This window comes from Pleuronectes platessa, chromosome 14, assembly GCF_947347685.1.
Source record: "Pleuronectes platessa chromosome 14, fPlePla1.1, whole genome shotgun sequence".
NCBI lineage: Eukaryota > Metazoa > Chordata > Actinopteri > Pleuronectiformes > Pleuronectidae > Pleuronectes > Pleuronectes platessa.
In genome coordinates this window covers 8,157,659-8,179,745 of record NC_070639.1, presented here as the reverse complement: position 1 = coordinate 8,179,745, position 22,087 = coordinate 8,157,659, and the positions used below count along the sequence as shown (strand labels likewise).

Genomic DNA, 22,087 nt, shown 5'->3' with positions numbered 1-22,087 from the left:
ACCCGCGTCGTGTTCGTCCAGAAACAAGCTCTCTAAAATGAGATAATTCCGCCCGTGCCAACATCAACTCATAAACCGCTCAAACTAAGGTAGACGTTTAAGGTTATCTTATATTTACTAACTACGTAAAGTAACGTTGGATTTAGGTTTAAAGTTGACTTTCTCTAGCCTAGAAAACTGTAGAATTGTCTTTTGGTTGTTAACATTATAATTTAGAGGAACTTGTTCAATTACCGAGCAACTTTAATGGTTAAACCAAGATGTTTAGAAAAAAGAAACGTAGTTAAGCTTGATTTTATTTGCGAGTATCCTCGGTTAAGAAAAGTTATGATGGATCTGTTTATCTTTTTGCAAGGAAGAGGGAGGTTCATCCAGACACTTGCTGTTTGTGCTTCCCACCTAACCGGAAGGGGTAATATCTGCATTTTCCGGAGTTAATTAATGTGGGTGTGTCAATGAATGGAATGTACAAAAACTTTTGGAATCTGTCCAACTGATCGCCTCCGCCAGCGGCCATGTCACACGGGCAAAGGCTACAATTTGATCTTCACATGTCAAAAGGCTCAGATTGATTTACTGGATCACAACACCCACAGGAACAGGTTCCAGTAGTTGGTGATTAATGTTATCAATCACCACAACCCACCGACATTTAATATGTACACATCAACCCAGTGGCAACTCTTTTTATCCATTTATTGATACAACGGCAACAACATCAGGCCTACTCAGCCCCTGGAGAGAGGTTGGTGAGTCGGCCTTCAAACACTGCAGAGTATAAATGTGGCCTTTCTCACAGACAACATGAGGACTAACCAAATTGAATTAAACGACAAGGATGTCTGCATTACATTACAATAAGGTTATTTGTGTGTTTTCGTGCTGTGGTGAGCCCAAATGTCTGCTGTGAAAAAGGCAAAAATGTGAGTCATGAGGATCTCGACACTGAGTTCAGCACAGACACTTGACTGGAATCATCACCGCATGGCCGCTCGAAAATCAATGATGATGAGCTTTGTATGTGAGAGTATGGTTATGTACATACAAGTGATCGGCCATAACAGTGAAACTTTATCTTGCATTGCATTTGTACAAAGATGACAAATTACAATTTTCAAGTGAGTGGATCCCAGTCCCAGTGTCCAGCGTGATCTTTAATGTCAGGAGCCACATGACTGCAGAGCCTTCTCCGAGGACACGCCCATGACTGCTGCTCCACTGACGTCTTCCTCAGGCCCCGACATCAGAGCCGCCGCTGGTTTGTTTTCTAGCGACTCATGTCCAGCCCCCTTTTCAGCTAAGTAGAGGAGAGAAGCGTAACAGAGTCAGAGACATGTAATGCATAATGGTGCTTCATAAGCCTAAACACACTGTCTTTACCTCTAAGACTCCTAATCTGCATGACATAATGGTCAGATAAGAATAATGAGGATTGAGCAGGTTATAGTACGTAAGTGTAAGCTGCAGCTAAGATTCCATCAAGTGTACGATAGCTATTTAAACTTGTATTAGGATTTTTGAGACCCATTCATTTTCTAGATTTTGCTCTCTTTACAGAGGATATCATCTTTGTTAGTAATCATTGTCTTACCGATAGCACTACATGGTGAAACATTGGGTTTCTCCTTTTGCTCTCCATCAGCAATGGAGGCCCGGATCTTCCTCACCACATAGATGCTAGCTAGGATATGAGACAAAAACATGACAACATATTATACAATGTAAATAAAAGGACCAATATTTCAAAGAGTTTTGATGAAGATTTTTTTTAATAATAAATAGAATATCTTCATGTCACTTTAGTCCACACAAATCTTGAATTTGGATTTTGATGATACAGCGGAAGGTGGGGTTCGTTTTTGCCATTGTGCTAACTGCTATTTAGCCATGTCAACAATCTAATATATTAGCATATATTACATGTTTTAAGATTTTAATGACAATTATCTAAAGCTTCAACATCAACGTAGTGGCATTAAAAGTACATTCAAATGCTATGTATTGGTACAAATAAACGTACAATTGAATTAATCAAGTGAAGTACAATTATTTTAAAACAGCATTAAAGTAATTGAGTAAGGTACATTTACTTTCCACCTCTTCTGACACTCACACACCAGAAATATAAAGATAGTAAACATCTGTGTTTGTCATTTTGTTTCTCTCGTTGACATGGGCGCAATCGACCACGGTTTTAAATCACCAAATAAACGTGTAAACATAAAACAAACTCACCTTTAATGATCAGTCAGACCATGTTTATCGGTTGTTTCGATCTGTGGATGAAATGAGTTCGTGTGTCGCTGATAATTCACAGTTTTCTGAACGATCCGACACAAACAGCTGATCTGTTTTCACCCTCAGACTGAGGTTGTTACAAAAGCACTCGACCGATAGCAGCTAGCCAACGTCAACAGAGGCGGGACTTAAAGCTGAGATATGCACTCTGATTGGCCGAGCCGTGACACAATGTAATATGAGCATGCAACAGGAAGAGCAGGACATGCAGTGATGACCTTTACACTTATTTAAGAAATATTTAAATTGTTGTTTTAAAAGGACGCACCCTTATTTCACTCTCATCATGACATCAGCAGAAACCCGTAATACTTTCATAATGGGTTTATTTTTAAAAGCATAAACAATGGAACTCGCATTTATCAATTTATTCCATAGATTTGTAATTTACTTCATTAATTCCAAGGAAGTTTGGGAAATTTGTGCACTGATTCTAAATCGTTTCCTCTGGTGACGTTAAGTTGCCATAAAAATATTTGATATAGTATTTTTATTTTACACTTTCACTGAGTTAATTATGTAAACCCACACCAGTTCTGATCATAACTACAAAATATGTATTAATTCTCAGAGTTTAAACCTTTGTTTACATACTTTAGTTGGAGCGTTTTTCCATAAATTTAATGTTCCAGTTTTCTTTAGGAATTGGAGGGTTTACACAGCCTGGGATAAGTCACTGATAAACAAAACTTTTAAAGAACAGTGTATTGTGCTGCTAATTATAGAGGAAGCAGAAATAGTAAGAATTACAATTCCTTGACATAATCAATAGTAAACACATGAAAAAAATGAAGTGACACTTGGAAAAGTACAAATACAAGCGTCTTCATGTTCAGCAAAGTGTATATAGACTGGTGTAAGAGTTCACAAAACAAGGTGTGCAGGACCTTTTGATTCCATCACATGGTCTTCATCAGCAGATGGAGTTTGGCCAAAAGCACATGTTCAAGTTTAATTAGCTTAGTTGTAAACCTAAATATATTTTAACACATGCATTGAAAATACTAGGTAACTAATGTGATTTGAGTAAACGTAAGAGCACATTTGTGTACAATAAAGCAGCAAATGTGAACTGTCTACACCAAATACTTCTTTAAGACAATAATCACTTTGATCCATTTACTCATTTATCATCAGGTATTTTATTGCAATTTACAGAGCTTCATTTATTCACATCCAATCCTTTACAACCTTCAATATGATCAAGTACTTAAGTAAACCCACATGTATTTATCATTTGGAATAGAAGCAGGGTACCTGAAATAAACACGACACAAATCTTTTCACGATAAGCGTACAGCAGTTTCCATTTAGTTGCATTTTGTATATTCAATATATACACATAGATTTAATTTAACTTAACAGTTTCACACAGCAAGACAAGCACAACAACTGCACACAGAAACCAGACAAATCTCGTTCTCTCATGACATTACAATAGTTTCTTTTTTACAATAAAAATAACAATTGCAACCACTATGCGGAAAATTAAACGTTGTTGAGGAGATAAAAATATCAGGAATGACGTGACACCATTGGTGGGTGATATCGAATCATTTTATGTCAACAATTCTAAGAGCAAAACACTGCAATATATCTTTTTTTGTCTGTTATCATGCCAGTGCTGTAAACAAAGAGGTGAGCCAGTATTATGCTCTTTCTCCCATCAAGTGGTCACAGTTCTTTCACTAAACAAGACCTCGCACAACACACTAACATTCACTACAGGGGAGTACTGAAACAGCTGGAGTGTCGATGGTCAGGACTTAATCCATCCTGATCTTCTGATTGGTCATCCTGTAGATGATGCTGTCATATCCCGGGTCCATGTTCCACAGGTTGTAGGAGATGGCGATGACGGCGAGGGCCAGAATGATCATGAGCCACAGCACGATGTTGAAGATGACAGCGTAGTGGAAGTTGTACTTGTAGGCCAGGTTGTATGGGCTGCCTGGGTTACTCTGCAAAAACATAGACAAAAACAGAGCAGTTGTTTCATTAGTTTCCATTGAAATTAGTCTGCACTTAAATCATGATACATTCAATTTTAACTATGTACACCCACTTTCCAGTTTATCAGGTAAAACAAAATGAAACTAATTAAACTTTAATAAAACAGTGCCATAATTTATCCAACCTTAATTAGGGTTACAAATTGTATTGAAACTGTCTTCAAAATATGTTAATCCAACCTCGGATGTTTCACTTGACAGTGTAACTTTTGCAACAGCGCCATCTGCAGCCACAAATGGTGATTAATTTGGTTACCTTTCAAATGATGGGTCATACATGCATTACAACCTTACAGTTCCTCTGTTACCAGCTTTTGTGTTTGAGGATGTCAAATAGGTGGAAATTCCAACAAAACGTCAGACTTATGGGTTTTTCTACCAGAAGTTAAATAGCTGAAGAACAGGCATTCAGTGCAAAGAGTGGGAGTATAAAACAACCTTGACAGTTATTTTTAAGGAGAAATTTTTGCATAATGTGAGACAGTTATAAACCAGCAGCTGATTATAACTAATTGTATAAACCAGCTTTTCCCTAACATCTACCCCACACCCTTTACTGTTCACCTCCCTACAATGAATACCCAACAGGATCTGAGTGTTGAAGGGGATAACGTCTCATAAGATGCTTTAAAAACAATGTCAGAACGGACTCTGCGGGACCCCGTCACCCTCTCACCCCCATTCCCCTTACCCCCTTTTTTTTAATAGAGTGGATGATCAAAGCATTCCCTGGTTCCAGACCTAAGTAATAAAAACAAAGAAGCATGGACTGGAACTGGGTTTATAGGAGATGCAAGGTGTGACAAGACAGCAACACTGTAAATACTGGCCGTGCAGGTTTTCAATTTTGGGTCAGCGTGAGTTTGGTAAATATTTCACAAGCATTTCTGCTTCAGACTTACAATCTGTTTGGATTCCAGGATCGAGCGGGACTTCCTGGTCAAAGGAGTCTCAAAGGTCTTCACCGTCACAACCTCCACTACAGCACTGTTGCCATAGAGACCATACACATCCTCTCCGAACTACAACATAAAGATATACATGTGATTAAAAACAGAACCCAATGACTGGCTTGAGGAGGTCGTGTAATTAAGGCCCGTCACTTCTTCAGATCTCCTCACCTTCTGCAGGACAGAGGCAAGAATGGCAGTAGCATCACGGTACTGGGGAGAGTCTTGACCATAGAGGCGGCTCAGCTCCTCCAGGCCAGACAGTTCCAAAGAGTAGAGGTCAGGGGAGTGGTCCTTAGCCAAATGTCGGTGTCTCTGTAGCTATAAGAAGGACAGAAGAGTCAAACCTGACAGACTAATCTCACTTTCCGGAGAAACAAAAAAGTCCTCTGAACCAGATCAACTTACAAGAGCTGTGATATCGTGCAGGACTTGGACCTCAGACAGAAAGAGCAGATCAGCCTGAGAAGCAACACAACAGACAGACGTTAATTCAGTTTTCCCATCGCAGTGTAGAGAAATCCAAGGATATAAGTTCTTATAAATTTGCTATGTGACAGATACACTGACTGTTGTGTGCTAAAACTGCATAAGAATATAAATTTCCACACCCTATTTTGGAAGTACAGTATGATTTTCCAGTCAAAAATTGGATTTTGGTTAAGATATAATCTGATTAAGACAATGTATTAATGATTTTGCTGATAGAAACTGACCTCTGCATTTCTGCTGAGGGAGTTTAGAGGCAGGGAGGACAGCACAGAGCCGTCCTGGGACAGACGGGCACGAATCTGCTGCAAGGTGACTGGTAGGTCCTCGAACACTGCGTTAGCCTTCCCCAGCATATACAGCCTCTGACAGAGACAAAACAAAAACATGACAAATGAGTACATTAAGCATGCTTTCACAGATGTAGCTTAGTCAGTCTCAGTATATTGCCATTACCTCCTCACTAGGGGCCAGCTGCAACACTACAGGGGTGTCCTCCGCAAACAGAGAGTGGACTGTCTCTGCAACACTATCCAGGGTGAAAGGTACCGGCTGCAAGAGATAAGATGAGCCACTGAAAAACTGAGCTGTTTCCCTCAACATTTCCTTCAATCCGGTCTACTGTTATTTTTACACTAAAAAAAATATGTGATGAGCAAAACTCCCAAGTTAGGCCATACTCAGGTCTGACTCACATTCTCCAAGGGGTAGGAGGCCACACTCTGAGGCAGCGCCAAGCTGTCAACGCCTCTCACCACCACCAGTACGTTAGCACGGGGACGCTGGAATAATGGACCAGCCTGGAGACCTGGCCAGGACAGATCCTGAAAAAAAAAAGAATATGCAAGCATAACTTTGAGCTTAAGCTACTTCTGAAAATAAAAAAAAAAATAGTATTCAACTTGTGAGGCTTTCTTCTTTTGACAACAACACACCTCCTTAACAGAGAAGCCCATGGTTACAGCCACCAGGTCGGGGATCTTCTCTCCAGACACAGGCCAGTCTCCTTTCTGGAAGGACACAAACTCTGGAGCCTGCAGCACTGTTAAGCTGTCCCCATGTACACCTGTGGGGACAAATGAGAAGATGGTCACTCCAAGAAAAACACGTGGAAAAGAATAAAATCATGGTCCCATTACTCACCAGTAGAAAAACTAATCCTTAAGACTCCAAATTCACATCTGATTTATTCCTTTATGCTATGTATGTATACAATTATTATTTTCAATTATCTCGATTTCCCTGCCTTTAATGTTTCCTCTTTACAATTCTATAAGCTTCAGATACATGTTTAATTGGTTCCTGTCAATATTGTTTTGCTCTGTATATGGATGGGGGGGGGGGTGTTGTTGTTTTTATAGCGTATACTTTATGTTTACATATGTAAACTATGATTTGATTCACTTTTTTAGCCATATCGTCCAGCTCTACTTCACACAGACCGTCCTCCATTCCCCCGCTGCTGTTTTGCAATAATGGAAAACTGGAGCTCAGACATGAGAGGCCCCGTCTCCTCTGTCAGTGCAGCTCTTGTAATTCATTCGCAGTGAGGTGTTATTTAAAAAAGGTCACAGCAAACAGCAGCAGCCCGGCTTCACGGGGTCAGAGTAAAGATGAGACATTAACTCCACAGCGCTGTGGATGGAAGCTGGAACCCGTGACTGGGACCAGCTGGGATCGATGAGTCTCGAAGAGGAACTACCAGTTTAGAAGAAATCACGTGACAGCACACTCCTCGGACGGTTAGCAACAAGCTACACGGAAGCTAATGAACGTACCTTTCCATTCGGTTAAATGTCCGCTTAACGAATCTGTCAATAACGCAGAATCTCCTCCTCGCTAGCTTGTACGGTGTGCTAATGCGCTAAGAGGTTGTTAGCAACAAGCTAACGTAGCGCTACTTAGATTTCAACCAAATGGTTTGAATCCCACGTTGATTAAACATTTGAGGCGACCATGAAGCAATATTATCCCACATTTCATGATTCGTGACAAAGCTACGACATCGCATCTCGCGTAAGAAACCAGCAGCGAGCTAAAGGACGATGCTAACCGTGCAGCAAGAAGCTAATGTGCTGTCGTTCAATGGAGGCGAAGAATAAATAATATAAAGAAATAAATTATATGAACCATGAACCGATGTGTCGACGCTCAGTCGCTCACCTGAAGCCAGGAAGAAGAGGGCGAACACGGCGGAGAAAACTGCCTCCATCCTTCTTCCACAGTCTGTCAGCGACATCTTTACCTTCAGATCAGCTGACCTGACGTCACCACGCCGGAAGAAGTGACGCTATACAACGGACGCACAAGAGAGGGGGGGAGAAAATAAAATTATAATAATAATTAAAAAAATAATATAATAATTAATCTAACTATAACAATAACGATGATCATAATAATAAATGTAATAACCTTAATTGTAATACAAATTGTTATATATTTTATTTAAATGTATTCTTATTATTTAGAAACAAAATTGTTTATTTACATTTTTGGGATAAAGTAGTGTTTCCACTTTTGGAGACTAATTCATTGGATGAATAATATACTATAATTATAATGTTTCATGCAACTTATTTTGTTAATTTGAGAGGCACAGACTTCAAAGATCCCTTTTTTAATCTAAAAACCTACGTCAATAAAATTTAAAATATATTCTTTTGTGCATATACATTTTTATTTTATGGGAGTTATCAAAACCAATGTTTAGCCTCAGCGTACCGTCAAGTTCGGCCTGTATCGTTGATTACACGGCCAAAACACTTGATGTCGCTATGGTGCACAACTGAAGTTATGTCCCTAACATCTGCTGGTGGCCGCTCACATATGCTAAGGTCTAATGATGGTTGGTAACTTCAATTTTGAAGAAGACTTTCAAACGTACAAGGAATATTCACCATCTTGTCCTATTTTACCCCAAAATTTAATTGAAATGAAATTATTTTTATAGAGATGTGGAGGCCTGCTAGTCGCTCCTTCATGCACTGAGCTTCTTTTTCTGCAGCAGTTGAAGAGAACAAAGCTGGGAAATTTGATGCTAACAACCACACTACACAACCTCAAACTTTTTAATTATTTACAAACCCTCTGTCTGTCTCTAAAAGATGCAACTACGCCAGCTGATGCATTTTTAGGGCACCACCATACTGTGGGGTTGTATTTGCTCATAATGGCACAAACAAAGTCAACAAACAGAGGAAGTTAATCCAGTGGGTCAGGGGTTCATCCTACACTGAGATAAGGACTGAACGTACCTGCAGGTTGTGTCACCACTGCCCAAGAAGAATACAAGACTCCAGTAACCACATAGAGACGGTTTGGGATGAACGTGACAGAAAGTCAGAGCAAAACAACAAGTACAACATTTGTGAGAATGACTGCAACAGTGTACAACAGCAGAAAAATAAAATCAAGTCTTACTAGCTTATCTAAGCATTGATGTACCAATGAAATCCTGAGTGTTTCCACACGAAGCCGACATTTGCCATGACAGTTTTAGGGGGCTACACGCAGAGCTGCCCTCATGCAAATGCATTTCAGTGACAATTAAGAGGGAAAATCCTTGCACAGGAGAATAGGGGAGCGATCATGCAATGATGAGAAATATATGCACCACAGACACTTTATGGCATTTCTTTCTGGGTGCATGAATTGGTCTGACTCCTCTCTGCCTGGAGAACATGAAACTCTGACATTGCTTTATAAAGCTCTCCCGGCTCTGCAGTTAAATAGTCAGCATTGATGTTGCACATTCTTTCGTTTCAACATAAAAATTAGTTTTAAGATTATCTCAGAGCCTTGCTTCAATCTGCTTCCTCTCCAGGGGTTTATTTATGCCCCGAGGGACAGGAGCTCCCATGTCCCTCCTCTAAAGCTCCATTGTGGACCTGCTGACCCCCCTTCCTGAATCCTCCCTCAGCTCTTGGCAGCCTGCCGCGGATCTCTTTTCACCCTCCCTGCAGACACAGGGCAGTTGGTAATCTAATTTATGAGTCTATCTGCCTCGTGTGGTTCATATTTAGTTCATTGTTTCTATTTCCATTGCTCGACAACGCTGACTCGCTGCTGCAGAGCTGTTATTTATTCCTTACGGCCTCTGAAGACCACGTCTGATAGGACACATTCATGCAAGCTGGGATGTGGAGCTGATACTCAAAGTAAACTGATGATGTAAAAACAGACCAACGGGAGATTATCCAGCTGGAGGGTCATCGGCTGGTCCGGAGTGAATTTTACCAAAGTTGACTTAACATCATTGTGTTTTTGACTGTTGGGTTGGACGAAACAAGTCATTTCAAGACAGCAACATGGACTTTGGGGACGTGTGATGGACATTTATGACTGTTTTGTAGAATTGTAAAACCTAATTGATGATTGACTTTAATTGTCAGACTGATAAAAGATCATTAAAGATAATCCTTATGTGTTAATAAGTTTGAATAAACAGTGTTGACAAATAGATACAAAAAAGTTCTTGATAATACAAATGGAAATAAGAATTAAGCTTTTTATGCGACACGTGGATCTTCTAGAAAACCAGGGCCACCACATCAGATAACAAATAGTACATCTAAGGTGAAACTGCATTAAAAGTGGTTTGAAATCACAAAACTACAACTATTAAAATAAAGTGAACATATTTGTTTTAGCACTGCTGGGGGTATGGGGGGGGGGGGGGGGGGGGGGCGCTTTCCCTTTAACCTTTGGTTCTACTTGCTCTGTGCATTGTGTACATTTCCAGTCACCTTCTTGCTGTAGGGTTCTAGATATCAGCACCTGGTCTAATGTTCCATCTGAGAACAGTATCAAGAGATTCAATGTCTTAGACTAGAGGATATGATTGCCAGTGTTATATTTTTTAGTTAGTCAACAAATCCCGTTAAAAAAAGAAAACATAAAATAAATGCATGCTTTTGTCAACACTTTCAAACTTCCGTATCCATTGATCACTTGTTCACGGAAGGACATAAATCTACTAAAATTAGTAAGGAATATACGGTAGAGAACGGATTAAAAACATTGAGAATGATAACTTAAGTGTTCATCATTTCAGCTGATATTTTAGTTTGTGGTGCATTTCCTCAAATCAAAGTGAACATGGAGCCCACTTTGCCCTGCTGGTTAATCTGTGTCGATGCAATCAACCAATTAAATAGTCTTTGGTCAGTCATAATACATGGTAATATAAGAATTGTGAACTTTAAGTGATAATGGCAATTTTTAGTAGCTTGAGAATATTTAGAAACATCCCTCTCTGAACAAAACCTGCATGCAGCGCTGAAGGCCAATCGTTTAATAACAGCTATGAACACTGGAGGGCACTACAAGCACACAGCAGCGGTGAGTGGGAGTTGAGTCCTTTGGTCACGACTGCAGCAATAAATCGCTCGATGCCTTCAGTACTAAAATATTCCAAAAGATGGCAATACAGGATTTTGTTGGTGGTCACACCTTGGCGACACGCGGCAGTAACATATGATAATTTGGCAAAGAATATTCAATTTGACGGAGCAGCCAGAAAAACGTATTAAAATTCAGTGTAAGTCACGATCATTGAAGCAATGACGAGCAGAACCCATGATTCATCTTGCAGTTTGTATATTTATTTTAAAGCAACTTCTTTTGTAAAATATAAATACAAATTATGAGATATTTTAATTACAAAATTAAAACAAAAATGAACACACCAAAAATTACTTTACTGCAGTAGCCTCCCTGTTATATACAAGCTCTGTGCCGAAGGGTGAATATCAACATTATCTTAAAACTTTATTATACAAACGATTTTGTAGTTTTGCATGTTAAATTACAGACGGAACAGGAAGCAAAATCTGAGCTTTAAAAAAAAAGAAAAAGATTACAACAGAACAGCCCCTGAGGCTCGAGTGAGCGCTAAAGTCTGAGGAGGGGGAAAAAACAGGACATCATGTGCTTCCTATAAACACAAATACCACATTCAATAGCACAGTCTCAGTACTATCCTGTACAGCTACACACATGGACAATGTGCTGCTCGCCCACACACACACGACTACTCTGTTGACGTACAAAATCTTTCAGAGAAGTCGTGTGCAACATCCAAAAGAAAAGAATCTCGCTATTTAAATATATATGTCTATATATATATATATAGACATATATATACACATATATCTATATAGTGATATATATATATATATATATATACACATGTATAATTATTCACTTATATATATATTAATTTATAAAAATAAGACCATTATTAAGTCTACTTAGCCACAAATTTATTGATCCTCAGTTAATGGAGGGAAATATCTGAGCAGCCCGGTCAGCCAGCAGATCAATCCATCTGTACAGTGCACCAGTGCTGGTCCAGAGCAGGGCTGAAGCGTGGGAGCTAAGGGTCAGGCTAAGGCATGTCATCATAACCCCTGGTTGGTGTTTAAAGCAAACTACAGTCAGTAAGCATCAAGGTCCTGGTTTTTGTGGCACCAGGGGTCAGGATGAGCCCAGCTTGCCAACAGCCTTGATTTTGTCCTTCAGTCTGTCCCCTGGGTGGTCCCAGCGGTCGTCCAGACACTCCAGCGTGGAGCCCAGCAGGGCGGCGAGCTCTGCACTGTCCTCCACCAGGTCCAGCAGCTCCTTGCTGTCTGGATGGAAGCTCTCCAGCTCCTCTGGGCAAGAGAAGAGCTGCGACAGTGACGCTTGCTGGTAAAACTCCGCCTCGGCCACCGTCACCACCTCCATGTGTGGGAAGGCTTGTCTGAAACCACGGCCTGACATCCGCAGCCGGCGGAGCACGTCTGACAGTAGCAGCCAGTTTCTTGGCCTGAGAGAGAAAAAACAACCAATGTTTAGGAACGAGGGCCAACGGTGAGGCACAGAAAATAAAACAGATGTGTCAGCTGTTGAGAACAAAACTCACCCTTGGGAGAGGGAAACCTGGATGTTGTAGCACGGCAGCAGAGGTCGGTCAGAGAACTCAAATTCAAACAGCTCCCTTTTGTCATCTTCGTCCTCGTCCTCTGGGCCTGGTGGGTCTGCCAGGATGTCATAAATGCCGCCTTCTTCGCTAGACTCTGAAACACAAAAAAAATATACATGAATCCTTAGTGAGCATCCACATTATCATAGAAGATTCAAGGACAAATAGACATGCATTTCTCAAATCTGGATGGCAATGAAGATGTTTAAAATATAGTTTGGAACATTAATAAAAAAATGTGATCATGCACTGGTCCGTACTCACCACACACAGCGCTGCCATAGAATTCCCAGTAAAGCCCTGGGTCGTCATCTAGGCGGCCCTGAAGGTCAGCAAAATAATCTATGGAGAGAAGCAAAGGAGCGAATTCCTGTTATTCAAGAGCTGGAACTCCAGGGACAGGCAACAGGGCAAATAGGGCAAATACAAATGCCCTTGGGAGATTACCGCAGAGAAATGGATAAGAGCGCGGTGAAATAGAGGAGCAGAGGGAGAGAGGGGAGGGGTGGTGTCAAGAGAGAGAAGAGAAACAAACAGAGCAAATGTTTTGGGGGAGGAGGAGAGGGCTGATGGTCAGGGGCCAGCGGCGGTACCACGGGGGAGGAGAGCGACTGTCTCCGCTGGGTTAGAGCTGGCTCTGTTCAGAGCCGGGCTACGGCCGGCTGCCAGGAATCAAACAAGAACCACACACAGTCGCACAGTGCGCGGACAGACACGCACACACAAACCACACAGAGCGAGCGAGCTGGAAACAAACAAGCAGAGGGAGCTGGCTAAGCACACACGGCAAGAGCAAAGTGTGTATTCAACACACACACACACACACACACACACACACACACACACACACACACACACACACACACACACACACACACACACACACACACACACACACACACACACACACACACACACACACACACACACACACACACACACACACACACACACACACACACCGAGAGCTGGGCTTTGTGCCAGTGCTGAGGCGTGGGACGTCTGGCGTGTGTTTGGAGGGATTAACGGCCTCCAGATGAGTGGGACCAGGTGGAGGGAGGGCAGCAATCTCTCTCTCCCTCTCTCCCTGTCCCTCATTTTCTCTGGTGCTCGATCTCCCTCTCTCCCCCGCTCTGTCAATCAAGCAGCCATCGATCTAGCCGTCCACGCTCTTTTCAAAATTCGACACCACTTTCCAGCTGTCTACGTATAAATCTCCCTTTTTGCACCCAACCCGTTTGCCCTTCTGCCGACCGTCAACTTACACCCGCTTCATTCCCCTCGTCCACGCTCTTGTCACCCACGTCTGTCGCTTTTTACAAAAGCCCGAAATGATCCGCTCTACCTAGTGAGGTGTTCATGCAATATTAAGCAGCTCGTTACAGAGGAAGTGTGCGTCCGTGCGCTTTCATTTCCTCCTCTCATGCGCTGGTTGTGTTGTCTCAGTTTAACTACAAACGCTCAGACGAAGCCCTCTAAAAGCACCTCGTCAGACTGTAGCGTGGCAGCCTCACGAAAAGACACAAACACACACACACACACTCATGCATACAAAAGCAAAGAGTCTCCAGCCAGAGCGAAGCCCGTCTCCGCACGTACGCTGAGCAAACACAGTTGCCGTTGCTAAGTAACCAGATAGAGGAGCTCCGAGGCAGCAGCACGCACCCTGGCGGGCTGAGACTCCCCGTCTAACAGGTGGTCAAGGGAGGGGATAGGGTGAGGGGGTCCGGAGGAGGAATGGGACGACGGATCCGGATATGTGTCATGGCCGTTGGGAGGGCAGAGGATGAGGATTTAAAAGAGAGGGACCGATAGCAACAGGGTGCACAAAGGTCAGAGCACAAAGAATAGTAAACAGAGAATGAGTCAAGAGTTGGGGCATTAAGGAAAAATTTAGCCTTGTTCCACCTCAACATACAGACCTGATGTCCCAAAAATGTTGGTCTCCTTATTAGAAAATGTATTTATTATAATTTGCATCTTGGTGGAAATTTGGCCTATGTTGCATTCTATAGATTTTCAATTAATCTTTTGTGCAAATTTTAGTTTTCACTCCATATACTTGTTAGTGAGTTTGGATGCAAATTATATTTAATTTTCATTATTTCTGATCGACACCGCTTGCAAGGAAATCCCCGCGACAAGTAAGAGTCCTCTAATCCCCTTGTCTTCACCTCTTTTGTTGCCAGGAAGTCACAGACAGTCTAATTCACTTTTCTTTCTTTACCCTATTGTCTTTGAGTATGTCCACAGGGAGACTCGTGACCGCTGCATTTCTAAATTCCTGGCTAAACCGTGCGCATGACCGGACTGAGAAGCCAGCTGGGATCTTACCAGTGAGGAAGTGCTCCATGCTGTCGCTGTGGGTCATCTTGAGGAGGCCACGGCCGGAGTATGTGGCCAGAGTTGGGTCAGCGCCATAGGACAGCAGGACCCGGACTACGTCCAGGTGGTCGTTCTCCACGGCGTCGTGAATCGGTCTGGACAGACACAAATGGAAATTGATTTTAATGATAAAAGGATTATTAACAGAGCAGAAAATACAGTATTTACAAAATATAATATATTCTGTGAGGAGCATTTAAAATATATCACTGACATATTTTTATTGGCAGCATGAGTATTTCGGTGAGACCGATTTCAGATTTTTAAGGCTGAAATTCGACTTAGCAATGATCTCAGCTGGGTTCTGTGAACCAGTGTCGCAAATCTGCAAAACAATCCACCTTTTACACCTGTGCACAGCCTTTATGAACAGACCCCCTACTGTAAATTCTAATACAACGCAATGAAAGCCGTTGGCCTTTTTCCATTTAAAACAGCAACTAATCTGTCGAATCCCTGCCAGGGACATATTAAAAAACACACAAGGACATTTCTCACGCGCTAACTTGAAGTAATTCTTTTCATGTGTGCACCCAAATGATTGCTGCGCTCTGTAGCCATCTTATTGAAGCAGTCCTACAGTTCTACTGTGGCAGGCTTTAAAAAAAGCTAGATCTGGCTGACAGGAAGAAACTTGGTCAGCTTTTTTAAACTCTACGATCGTCATGTCTTAAGGAAGGTGCAGAGCATAGTGGACTGTAGAGAAGAGAGTTACAGGGTTGCTGCAAATTGGACTAAAATACTCAAACTCTCTGTTGTCTGTACGGCAGTTACTATGCTGAATGTGCACAAACGATGCAAAAGGACACTTTCTTGCACACAGGACTTTGGCAAATCTTTGTCTCCTTCAGAGAGATCCTGAATTCTATTGTTTTTTGTCCCCGTCATCTGATGGGATTTGGCGTCAATGATATTTATGTTAGTTTTTCGGAGAACAAGCCATGATCCTGTTAGTATAACGTAAAGAGGTGGTTAAGCACGTCTAGTGTCCGTGATTGTCTGTGTAAGTGAATGTGTGTGTTTATTTACCTGGTGCCATCCTGTGCACTACAGTTGATGTCGGCCCCGTAATCCAGCAGGTGCTGCACTATGTTGAGCCAGCCACGGGCGCACGCCTCATGGAGAGCACAGTACCCGGCGTAGTCTCTGTGATTCACCTCACATACTCTGTTCTCCAGACAGTACAGCACCACCTCCTGAAGAGAGCCAACACAGAAGCAGAGTACGGTTCAGTGTGTGAGATTATGTCTTGTGTTTGTGTGTATGTGTGTTTGTGTGTGTGTGTGGACAACAAAAGCAAAACAAGACCAAGCGCACAGGTCAGAAGAAGCAGACGCACACACAATCAGTCCTTTCCTTTACAGTTCCTTTGGGAGAGAAATTAAGGAAACGAGGAACTGACTGTTTTCCTGTGCCAGACAAACGCACACACACACACACACAGAAATGCTCTATAATACTAAAGCTGGCACCAAAAACACTTTGAGGAAACTAAATGTGACTCAACTGTATTCAGCCTGCCAGATTCCACTCACTAGCGCACGCATGAGTGTGTGTGAATGTTTGTGTCAGTGTGCTATGGTTGGGCCTGGTTGCCGCTGTGGCAGCCAGTTGCGATAGTTGGGCTCAGAACAAAGCGGAATGGAAGCGGAACAAAGAGATTTGACAGAGGCGCTCAAGAGCTGGAAGCGTTTTCTCTGGTCTCGGGCTGTGACAGTTGGGCATCCAGGACTAAGTAGTCAGACTGGTTTTTATTGGACCGGAGCAGCGTCTGCCGCTATTAAACAGAGGAGTCAGAGATAGAGCGCAGTGCCGTGGTGTGCTGATAAGAGGCCTCCCCCCCCGAATCAGTGCGTTTCAGCACTGTGGGCATGTGTGTGTCTGTTTGAATTTGCAACTCTGGAAAATGTGGGTCCGGATGTTTTCCTTTCACAAAGAACGCAGCAGGAGATTGTTCAGGTCAGACGCGTTCACAACAACAGGATAATGTTCGGAACATTCAGGCGAGGGGTGGCGTCAGGGCAGAGCAGGCAGGAGGCAGAGGATGATGTTTAAATTCCACTGCGGAAAATGTGTGTCTACAGGACATCAACACCAATCTCTCAAATCTAGTCTTTGCAAGTTCACATCCTTGGCCGTATCTTCTCTGTGTAGGACACCTCTTTTTCATCCTGAGATTTTTGTTGGTTTTGTGTCCGCTGTGTGTCAATAACGTCATCAACAAGATCGATCGCTCGTTGTGTATTCCCAGACGTTTTCCGGCTGTATTCTCATGTGGCCTCGCTTGGAAATTTTCCAGACATATTACTAGGGGGGTGGCATGAGATGTTCTGGAAATGGTCCAGAGTAACTGACTCATACATTTGCATTCTCACATGCGGCCCCAGAAAATATCAGGAAGATGTTCAGAATTCAGTGCATGTCTGAAAGCAGCTGTACTGTGGGACTGGTTAGAAGTATTTCAAGATTTTTTGAAGAAAAAAATGAACAGAAAACTGCTAATTTTACATATTTTAACATAAATATGTATGCAGCACTCATACATGCAGACACACTCCTCTGTCCTGCTAACAGTTCTGTGCCAAGGGGAGGAGAGCTTCTCATCTGAACCTGGGGAACGACTGCAAACTTCCATTTCTATGCTAATTCTAGCTCGCCGTCGAGTCCAAGTGTTTATCTCTCTCTCTCTCTCTCTCTCTCACCTCGCTCTTTCAGCGCAGGGCGTATGGAGGGAGGAAGCGGGAAGGAAAGGCAGGCAATTGAGAGAAAGAGAGACTGACAGAAGGATGTGTGGAGAAGGGTGGAGGAGCGGGAGAAGCGTGAGGCAACACCCCAGCAGATGACAGATAAATGAATCTGTGGATGAAATCTGCCGGGGCCGTCCTCTGGGCCGGAGCTGATAATAACAAGAGATGAAAGGGTGGTGGGGGGTGTGGATGGTCGTGGAGGTCCAAAGTGTGCGTGTGTGGTGGTGGAGGGGGGTTGAGGGTAGAAGGGGGTGTAGTGAATGGAGTCATACAGGGGACGATCGGAGCCAATGTGGAGGGAGAGAGAATGAAGAGGTGCATGGGCAGGATGCAGGGAAAGAGCAAGTGTGAGCAAGACAAAGTGCAAGGGGAAAAAAAGAAGACGACGACAGGGTGTGGAGGGTGGAGGGCGGGTGTGGGGGGATGCTCCAACTGGTTTTCACCCGCTGCCAACACTCTGTTTGACTGCTGGAGAGAGATTCAGGAGCGCTGTGCTGAAGCTCCCCTCTGGGGGATTCCACTGTGTGTGCGTGTGTGTGTGTGTGTGTGAGCAAGTGCTAGAGAGACTGACGGGTAGAGCGTGATGATATGCAGCTTGTCTAAGTGTGCATGTAAGTGTGTGTATGTGCATGCATGTGTGTGCATATATGTGTGTGTGTGTGCACGTATGTGTCTGTATTTTTGTGTGGCGCTGACGAGTTTGTGTGTGCATGCATGCGTGGCTGTGGAGGAGGCGTAGCGCTAAAACCTCCGGAGCCGTGTTTAATATCGCTGGGAGAGAGCGAGGAGCTTAGCACGAGAGCCCCGGCTTCCCGCCAGACACACACACACACTCCTCAGTAAAATAAGACACCGCTACCCCTCCTCTCCCGCTTGCTCTTTCCCTCCGTCTTCTAATCTCCCTCTCTAGAATGCTTCCCTGCGCTCGCCTGCAATCAATGCATCACTCAGACATTTAACCCCTTGCAGCGCTGACTTGTATGCTCCTCACATACAACAGATAGGTAGGTGTGTGTGTGTGTGTGTGTGTGTGTGCGTGTCTTTCCCTGTAAGATTAAGAGCCAATATTCTGCACAGTAAAGTTGGTGCGTGCCCATACAAGTGAAACGTGTACATGTTTGTGTCTGTGTGTGCGTGTGTGTGCCAGCCCCTTGTTAAATGACTGGTGTAAAACAGGAAGCTTGAGAATCAAATCCCTGATGGCGGCAGATAAAGTCGCATCCTATCAGCTGACGGAAGAATTAAGACGGAAGAAGAAAAAAAAAACTGTTTTGTTGTAAGTAGAATGGAAACGCTGCCAGTCAGAGCTAATAAGCTGCTCCGGCATATTGATGTTCATGAGCTCCAAACTAAATTACAACATTTAATTAGAGGGTGAAACAGCCGCCGACTGTTCCGGTGTTTGGAAATTCATTCAGGTACAAGTTGTTGACAGCTTGGTGACATAGCTACAACGCGCAGGTCTGGTTGGCTAGGTGGGTTAGTGAGCTAGTTGATGCCAAACACATTCCTAGCTATGCCGTTTTGCGGGCTAATCTCTAATGCAAACAAACTTAGGTTGCTAGCTATGTGGTTGGAAAGCTAATTGCGTATGTAAAATAAATTAAGGTAGTGAGCTCTGTAGTTGGCTGAGCTAATTGCTAATGTAATATAAACTAAGGAAGCTTACCAGAACATTAGGCAGCCTAAATCGCTAACCAAACTTCATGCCTTGCCACCAGTTTGCCAACTACCGTTTAAAAAGCTAGCTAGCTTGGAGGCAATCAGACTTTAATTCAAGTACTGTGTGTTAGCATTATGCACTAAGTTCCAAACATAAACTAAAGATTGGATAGCATGACAGCTCCGTAAAAGTGAAGCCAAATCGTCTTGATCGCCCCCTGGTGGCAGTAAAGATCATAAACCCTGCCAATAGTGAATGTGACCTGCACCAAACCGATAATTTCCCTTTAAATATGGTTTCTGTGTTTTTAGAGAGTTCTTAACACACTGTGTTCAAGTGTGGATTTTTCAGGCAACTTTGGTTTTAATTTGTTTGTTTGATGCGATAAAAACATGACGATTGACACTAGAGACTGACTGGCGAATGGTCATGCCACTGTTTTGATGGGACCATATTACCGCTGCTCCATCCCCCGATGGCGCTGCCTGTATTGGGGATATTTCAGATTCATTTTTGTGCAGTGGGAGGAAGTGGAGACACGTCATCCATCTTTATAAACAGTCGCATTTCTATTGTGGAGCTGTTAAACTTTGACTCAGCAGAGCCCAGTGTGTATGAAATGTGATGGGTTGATGCCAATATGATAGCTTCCTCTTCTCTGGACTCTTCTGGTCTGTGGTTTCCTCAAAGGTTGGCACTGTCAACACTCGTTGCTCTTGGTCAAAGGTGCAAATTTGCAAGTCAGAGTTCCGAAGTTGAATTTTAAAAAGGTCAGGCTGGATTTACTTTACCCCAACGAGCAAATCCACTGATCGCTGCAATTTAAGGCCAAAGTTTTATATCATGGATGCTTGCCCAGCCGGGCTCTTAAAATGCATTCCAGTTCCTCTCTTTGTTTGGATCACACAGGGATGAGAGAAGTCAAATCAAAAGGGATTCGTCTGAGGAGAATAAATGACAGATTGCACCTTTATCGGTGCTTTCAATGGGCAGAGCTGAGGGGCCCCGAGCCCCGGCACGAGAGGGAGAGGGATGAAGACATCCGCAGAATCTCTGCTCATTACCATTTCAAATGCTCGGAGAGTGAGGCAGACGAGGGAGAGCGAGAGAATAAAAGGGGAGCGAGAGAGGGAGGAAGAGAGAGAGTGGGCTTTCATGTGCAGAGGCACGGATCGCAAAACTAAACGAACATGAAATATGCACAGTGTCGGCCTCGCATCGGGAACGGAAGAGCAGTGCGCAAGTTAAATTACATGCATGTGTGCGTGAGGTGATTCTGCCTCCTGCGTGTGCAGGTCTGTACACGAAGAGAACGCCTGCGTATGTGCTCACCGGGAACCAACTGGTGTTTCACTGTGCGTCTGAGTAATTGCAGTCAGCATGTAGGGCGCCCGTGTGTGTGTGTGTGTGTGAAGTGAATTTACATGTGCAGGTGCGTGTGGGTGTGCGACAGCGGCGGGTCGTTGCTCCGTGCAGCATATGGAGAAGAGCACGTCAGGATGTCTGTGCGTGTGCGTATTGGCTCATAACGGATGAATGCGTGTGTGTGTGTGCCTGCTTGTAATCAGCATGCAAGTTCGGTGTGTGTGTGCGTGGCTCTGTCTCTCAGGCCCTCATATCTCTCTGCCTGCGTGTGATAAGCCCAGAGCTTGCGGCGCTAAAACACCAGTGTGAGACAAGCGCTCTATGCATCTACAGGCTTGTATGCAAGTGTGTGTGTGTGAGGCGGTATGCATAAATTGGTGTGTGTCTATGTGCTTGCCTTGTGTGTGTGTTTGTGTGTGTGCGAGTGTGTGTGTGCATGTGTGTGCGAGCGCGTGTGTGGGAGCCCCACGGGTCTGCCCCAGGCTTATCACACACAGGCAGCGAGAGACGAGCTTCCTGAGAGAGAGAGAGAGCGCGAGAGAGAGAGAGGGAGAGAGAGAGAGAGAAAGAAAGGGAGGGAGAGGGATGGAGGGAGGGGTAGGCGGGGGTGTTGTTTGCGCAGCGGTCAGCGCCTTGTTTGTGTAGTCTCAGGTTTTCTCCTCCCTCCTCCCTCTCCACACGCGGAGCGCAGGAAGGAAAAAATGCGAAGGGGGAATGAAAAAAAAAAGGAGAGGGAGGGAAAAAAACGTTCGAGGGAGACGCATAAATCAGAGAGACGAGCCAGCTTCTCTCCAGCACGGCTGACTGAACCCTGCTGCTGCGCTGCACTCTGTGTGTGTGCGTGTATGTGTGTGCGCGTGCACGTGCACGAGGGGGAAAAACAGCCGCCGCCACTGCTAACCACAGTCACCACGGCACATTAGAGGGCCATTAGAATGCGATTATACTCCCAGTGCTTACCTCTCATTCACACTCTTGCTCTCTCCTACTCTGACTCCCACACATTATCACGGACTCACACACACACACCTCATCATCATCATAAATATGTACAACAAACACACACAACTATAAAGCTACCGGTTAATGAGCAACAAAAGATACCCACACCTATTTACAGTTCTGTGACGATACCTCTGCTGGTGATAAAAATCATCATGTGCACACACACACACACACACACACACACACACACACACACACACACACACACA

The 22,087-nt window shown here is 43.6% G+C and overlaps 2 protein-coding genes and 1 long non-coding RNA gene across 5 annotated transcripts in view; all 3 read right to left on the bottom strand.

Annotated features, from left to right (window-relative positions):
* Positions 1-682: 682 nt before the first annotated feature.
* Positions 683-2,397, bottom strand: LOC128455797 (uncharacterized). The gene is made up of 3 exons (XR_008341763.1): positions 2,236-2,397; positions 1,592-1,681; positions 683-1,297 (listed from the first exon to the last, which is right to left on the bottom strand). It is a non-coding gene; the product is annotated as an uncharacterized LOC128455797 (long non-coding RNA).
* A 1,019-nt stretch (positions 2,398-3,416) lies between these two features.
* On the bottom strand, positions 3,417-8,028 carry atp6ap2 (ATPase H+ transporting accessory protein 2). The gene is made up of 9 exons (XM_053439525.1): positions 7,913-8,028; positions 6,685-6,815; positions 6,445-6,573; positions 6,206-6,301; positions 5,977-6,114; positions 5,669-5,722; positions 5,432-5,581; positions 5,213-5,332; positions 3,417-4,259 (listed from the first exon to the last, which is right to left on the bottom strand). Exons 1-9 carry the CDS (start codon positions 7,986-7,988, stop codon positions 4,065-4,067), a joined length of 1,089 nt encoding a protein of 362 aa, XP_053295500.1. The 5' UTR covers positions 7,989-8,028; the 3' UTR covers positions 3,417-4,064.
* Positions 8,029-11,330: 3,302 nt separating this feature from the next.
* Positions 11,331-22,087, bottom strand: part of bcor (BCL6 corepressor) — a 33,415-nt gene continuing 22,658 nt past the window's right edge. For all 3 annotated transcript variants that reach the window (XM_053439375.1, XM_053439376.1, XM_053439378.1), the window contains 5 exons: positions 16,128-16,294; positions 15,048-15,193; positions 12,978-13,055; positions 12,654-12,807; positions 11,331-12,557 (listed from right to left, as the gene is read on the bottom strand). In XM_053439375.1, coding sequence (XP_053295350.1) covers positions 12,227-12,557; positions 12,654-12,807; positions 12,978-13,055; positions 15,048-15,193; positions 16,128-16,294 — 876 coding nt within the window. In that variant the 3' untranslated portion in view covers positions 11,331-12,226. The remainder of the gene's footprint in view (positions 12,558-12,653; positions 12,808-12,977; positions 13,056-15,047; positions 15,194-16,127; positions 16,295-22,087) is intronic.

What these genes read in the sequence shown, in the direction of transcription:
- atp6ap2 (XM_053439525.1), bottom strand. Translation starts at nt 7,988, where the DNA reads ATGTCGCTGACAGACTGTGGAAGAAGGATGGAGGCAGTTTTCTCCGCC. An exon ending in CCTCCTACCCCTTGGAGAAT is followed by an intron (nt 6,302 to 6,444) that starts GTGAGTCAGACC and finishes TATCTCTTGCAG; the next exon opens with CCGGTACCTTTCACCCTGGA. An exon ending in CCCTCAGCAGAAATGCAGAG is followed by an intron (nt 5,723 to 5,976) that starts GTCAGTTTCTAT and finishes GTTGCTTCTCAG; the next exon opens with GCTGATCTGCTCTTTCTGTC.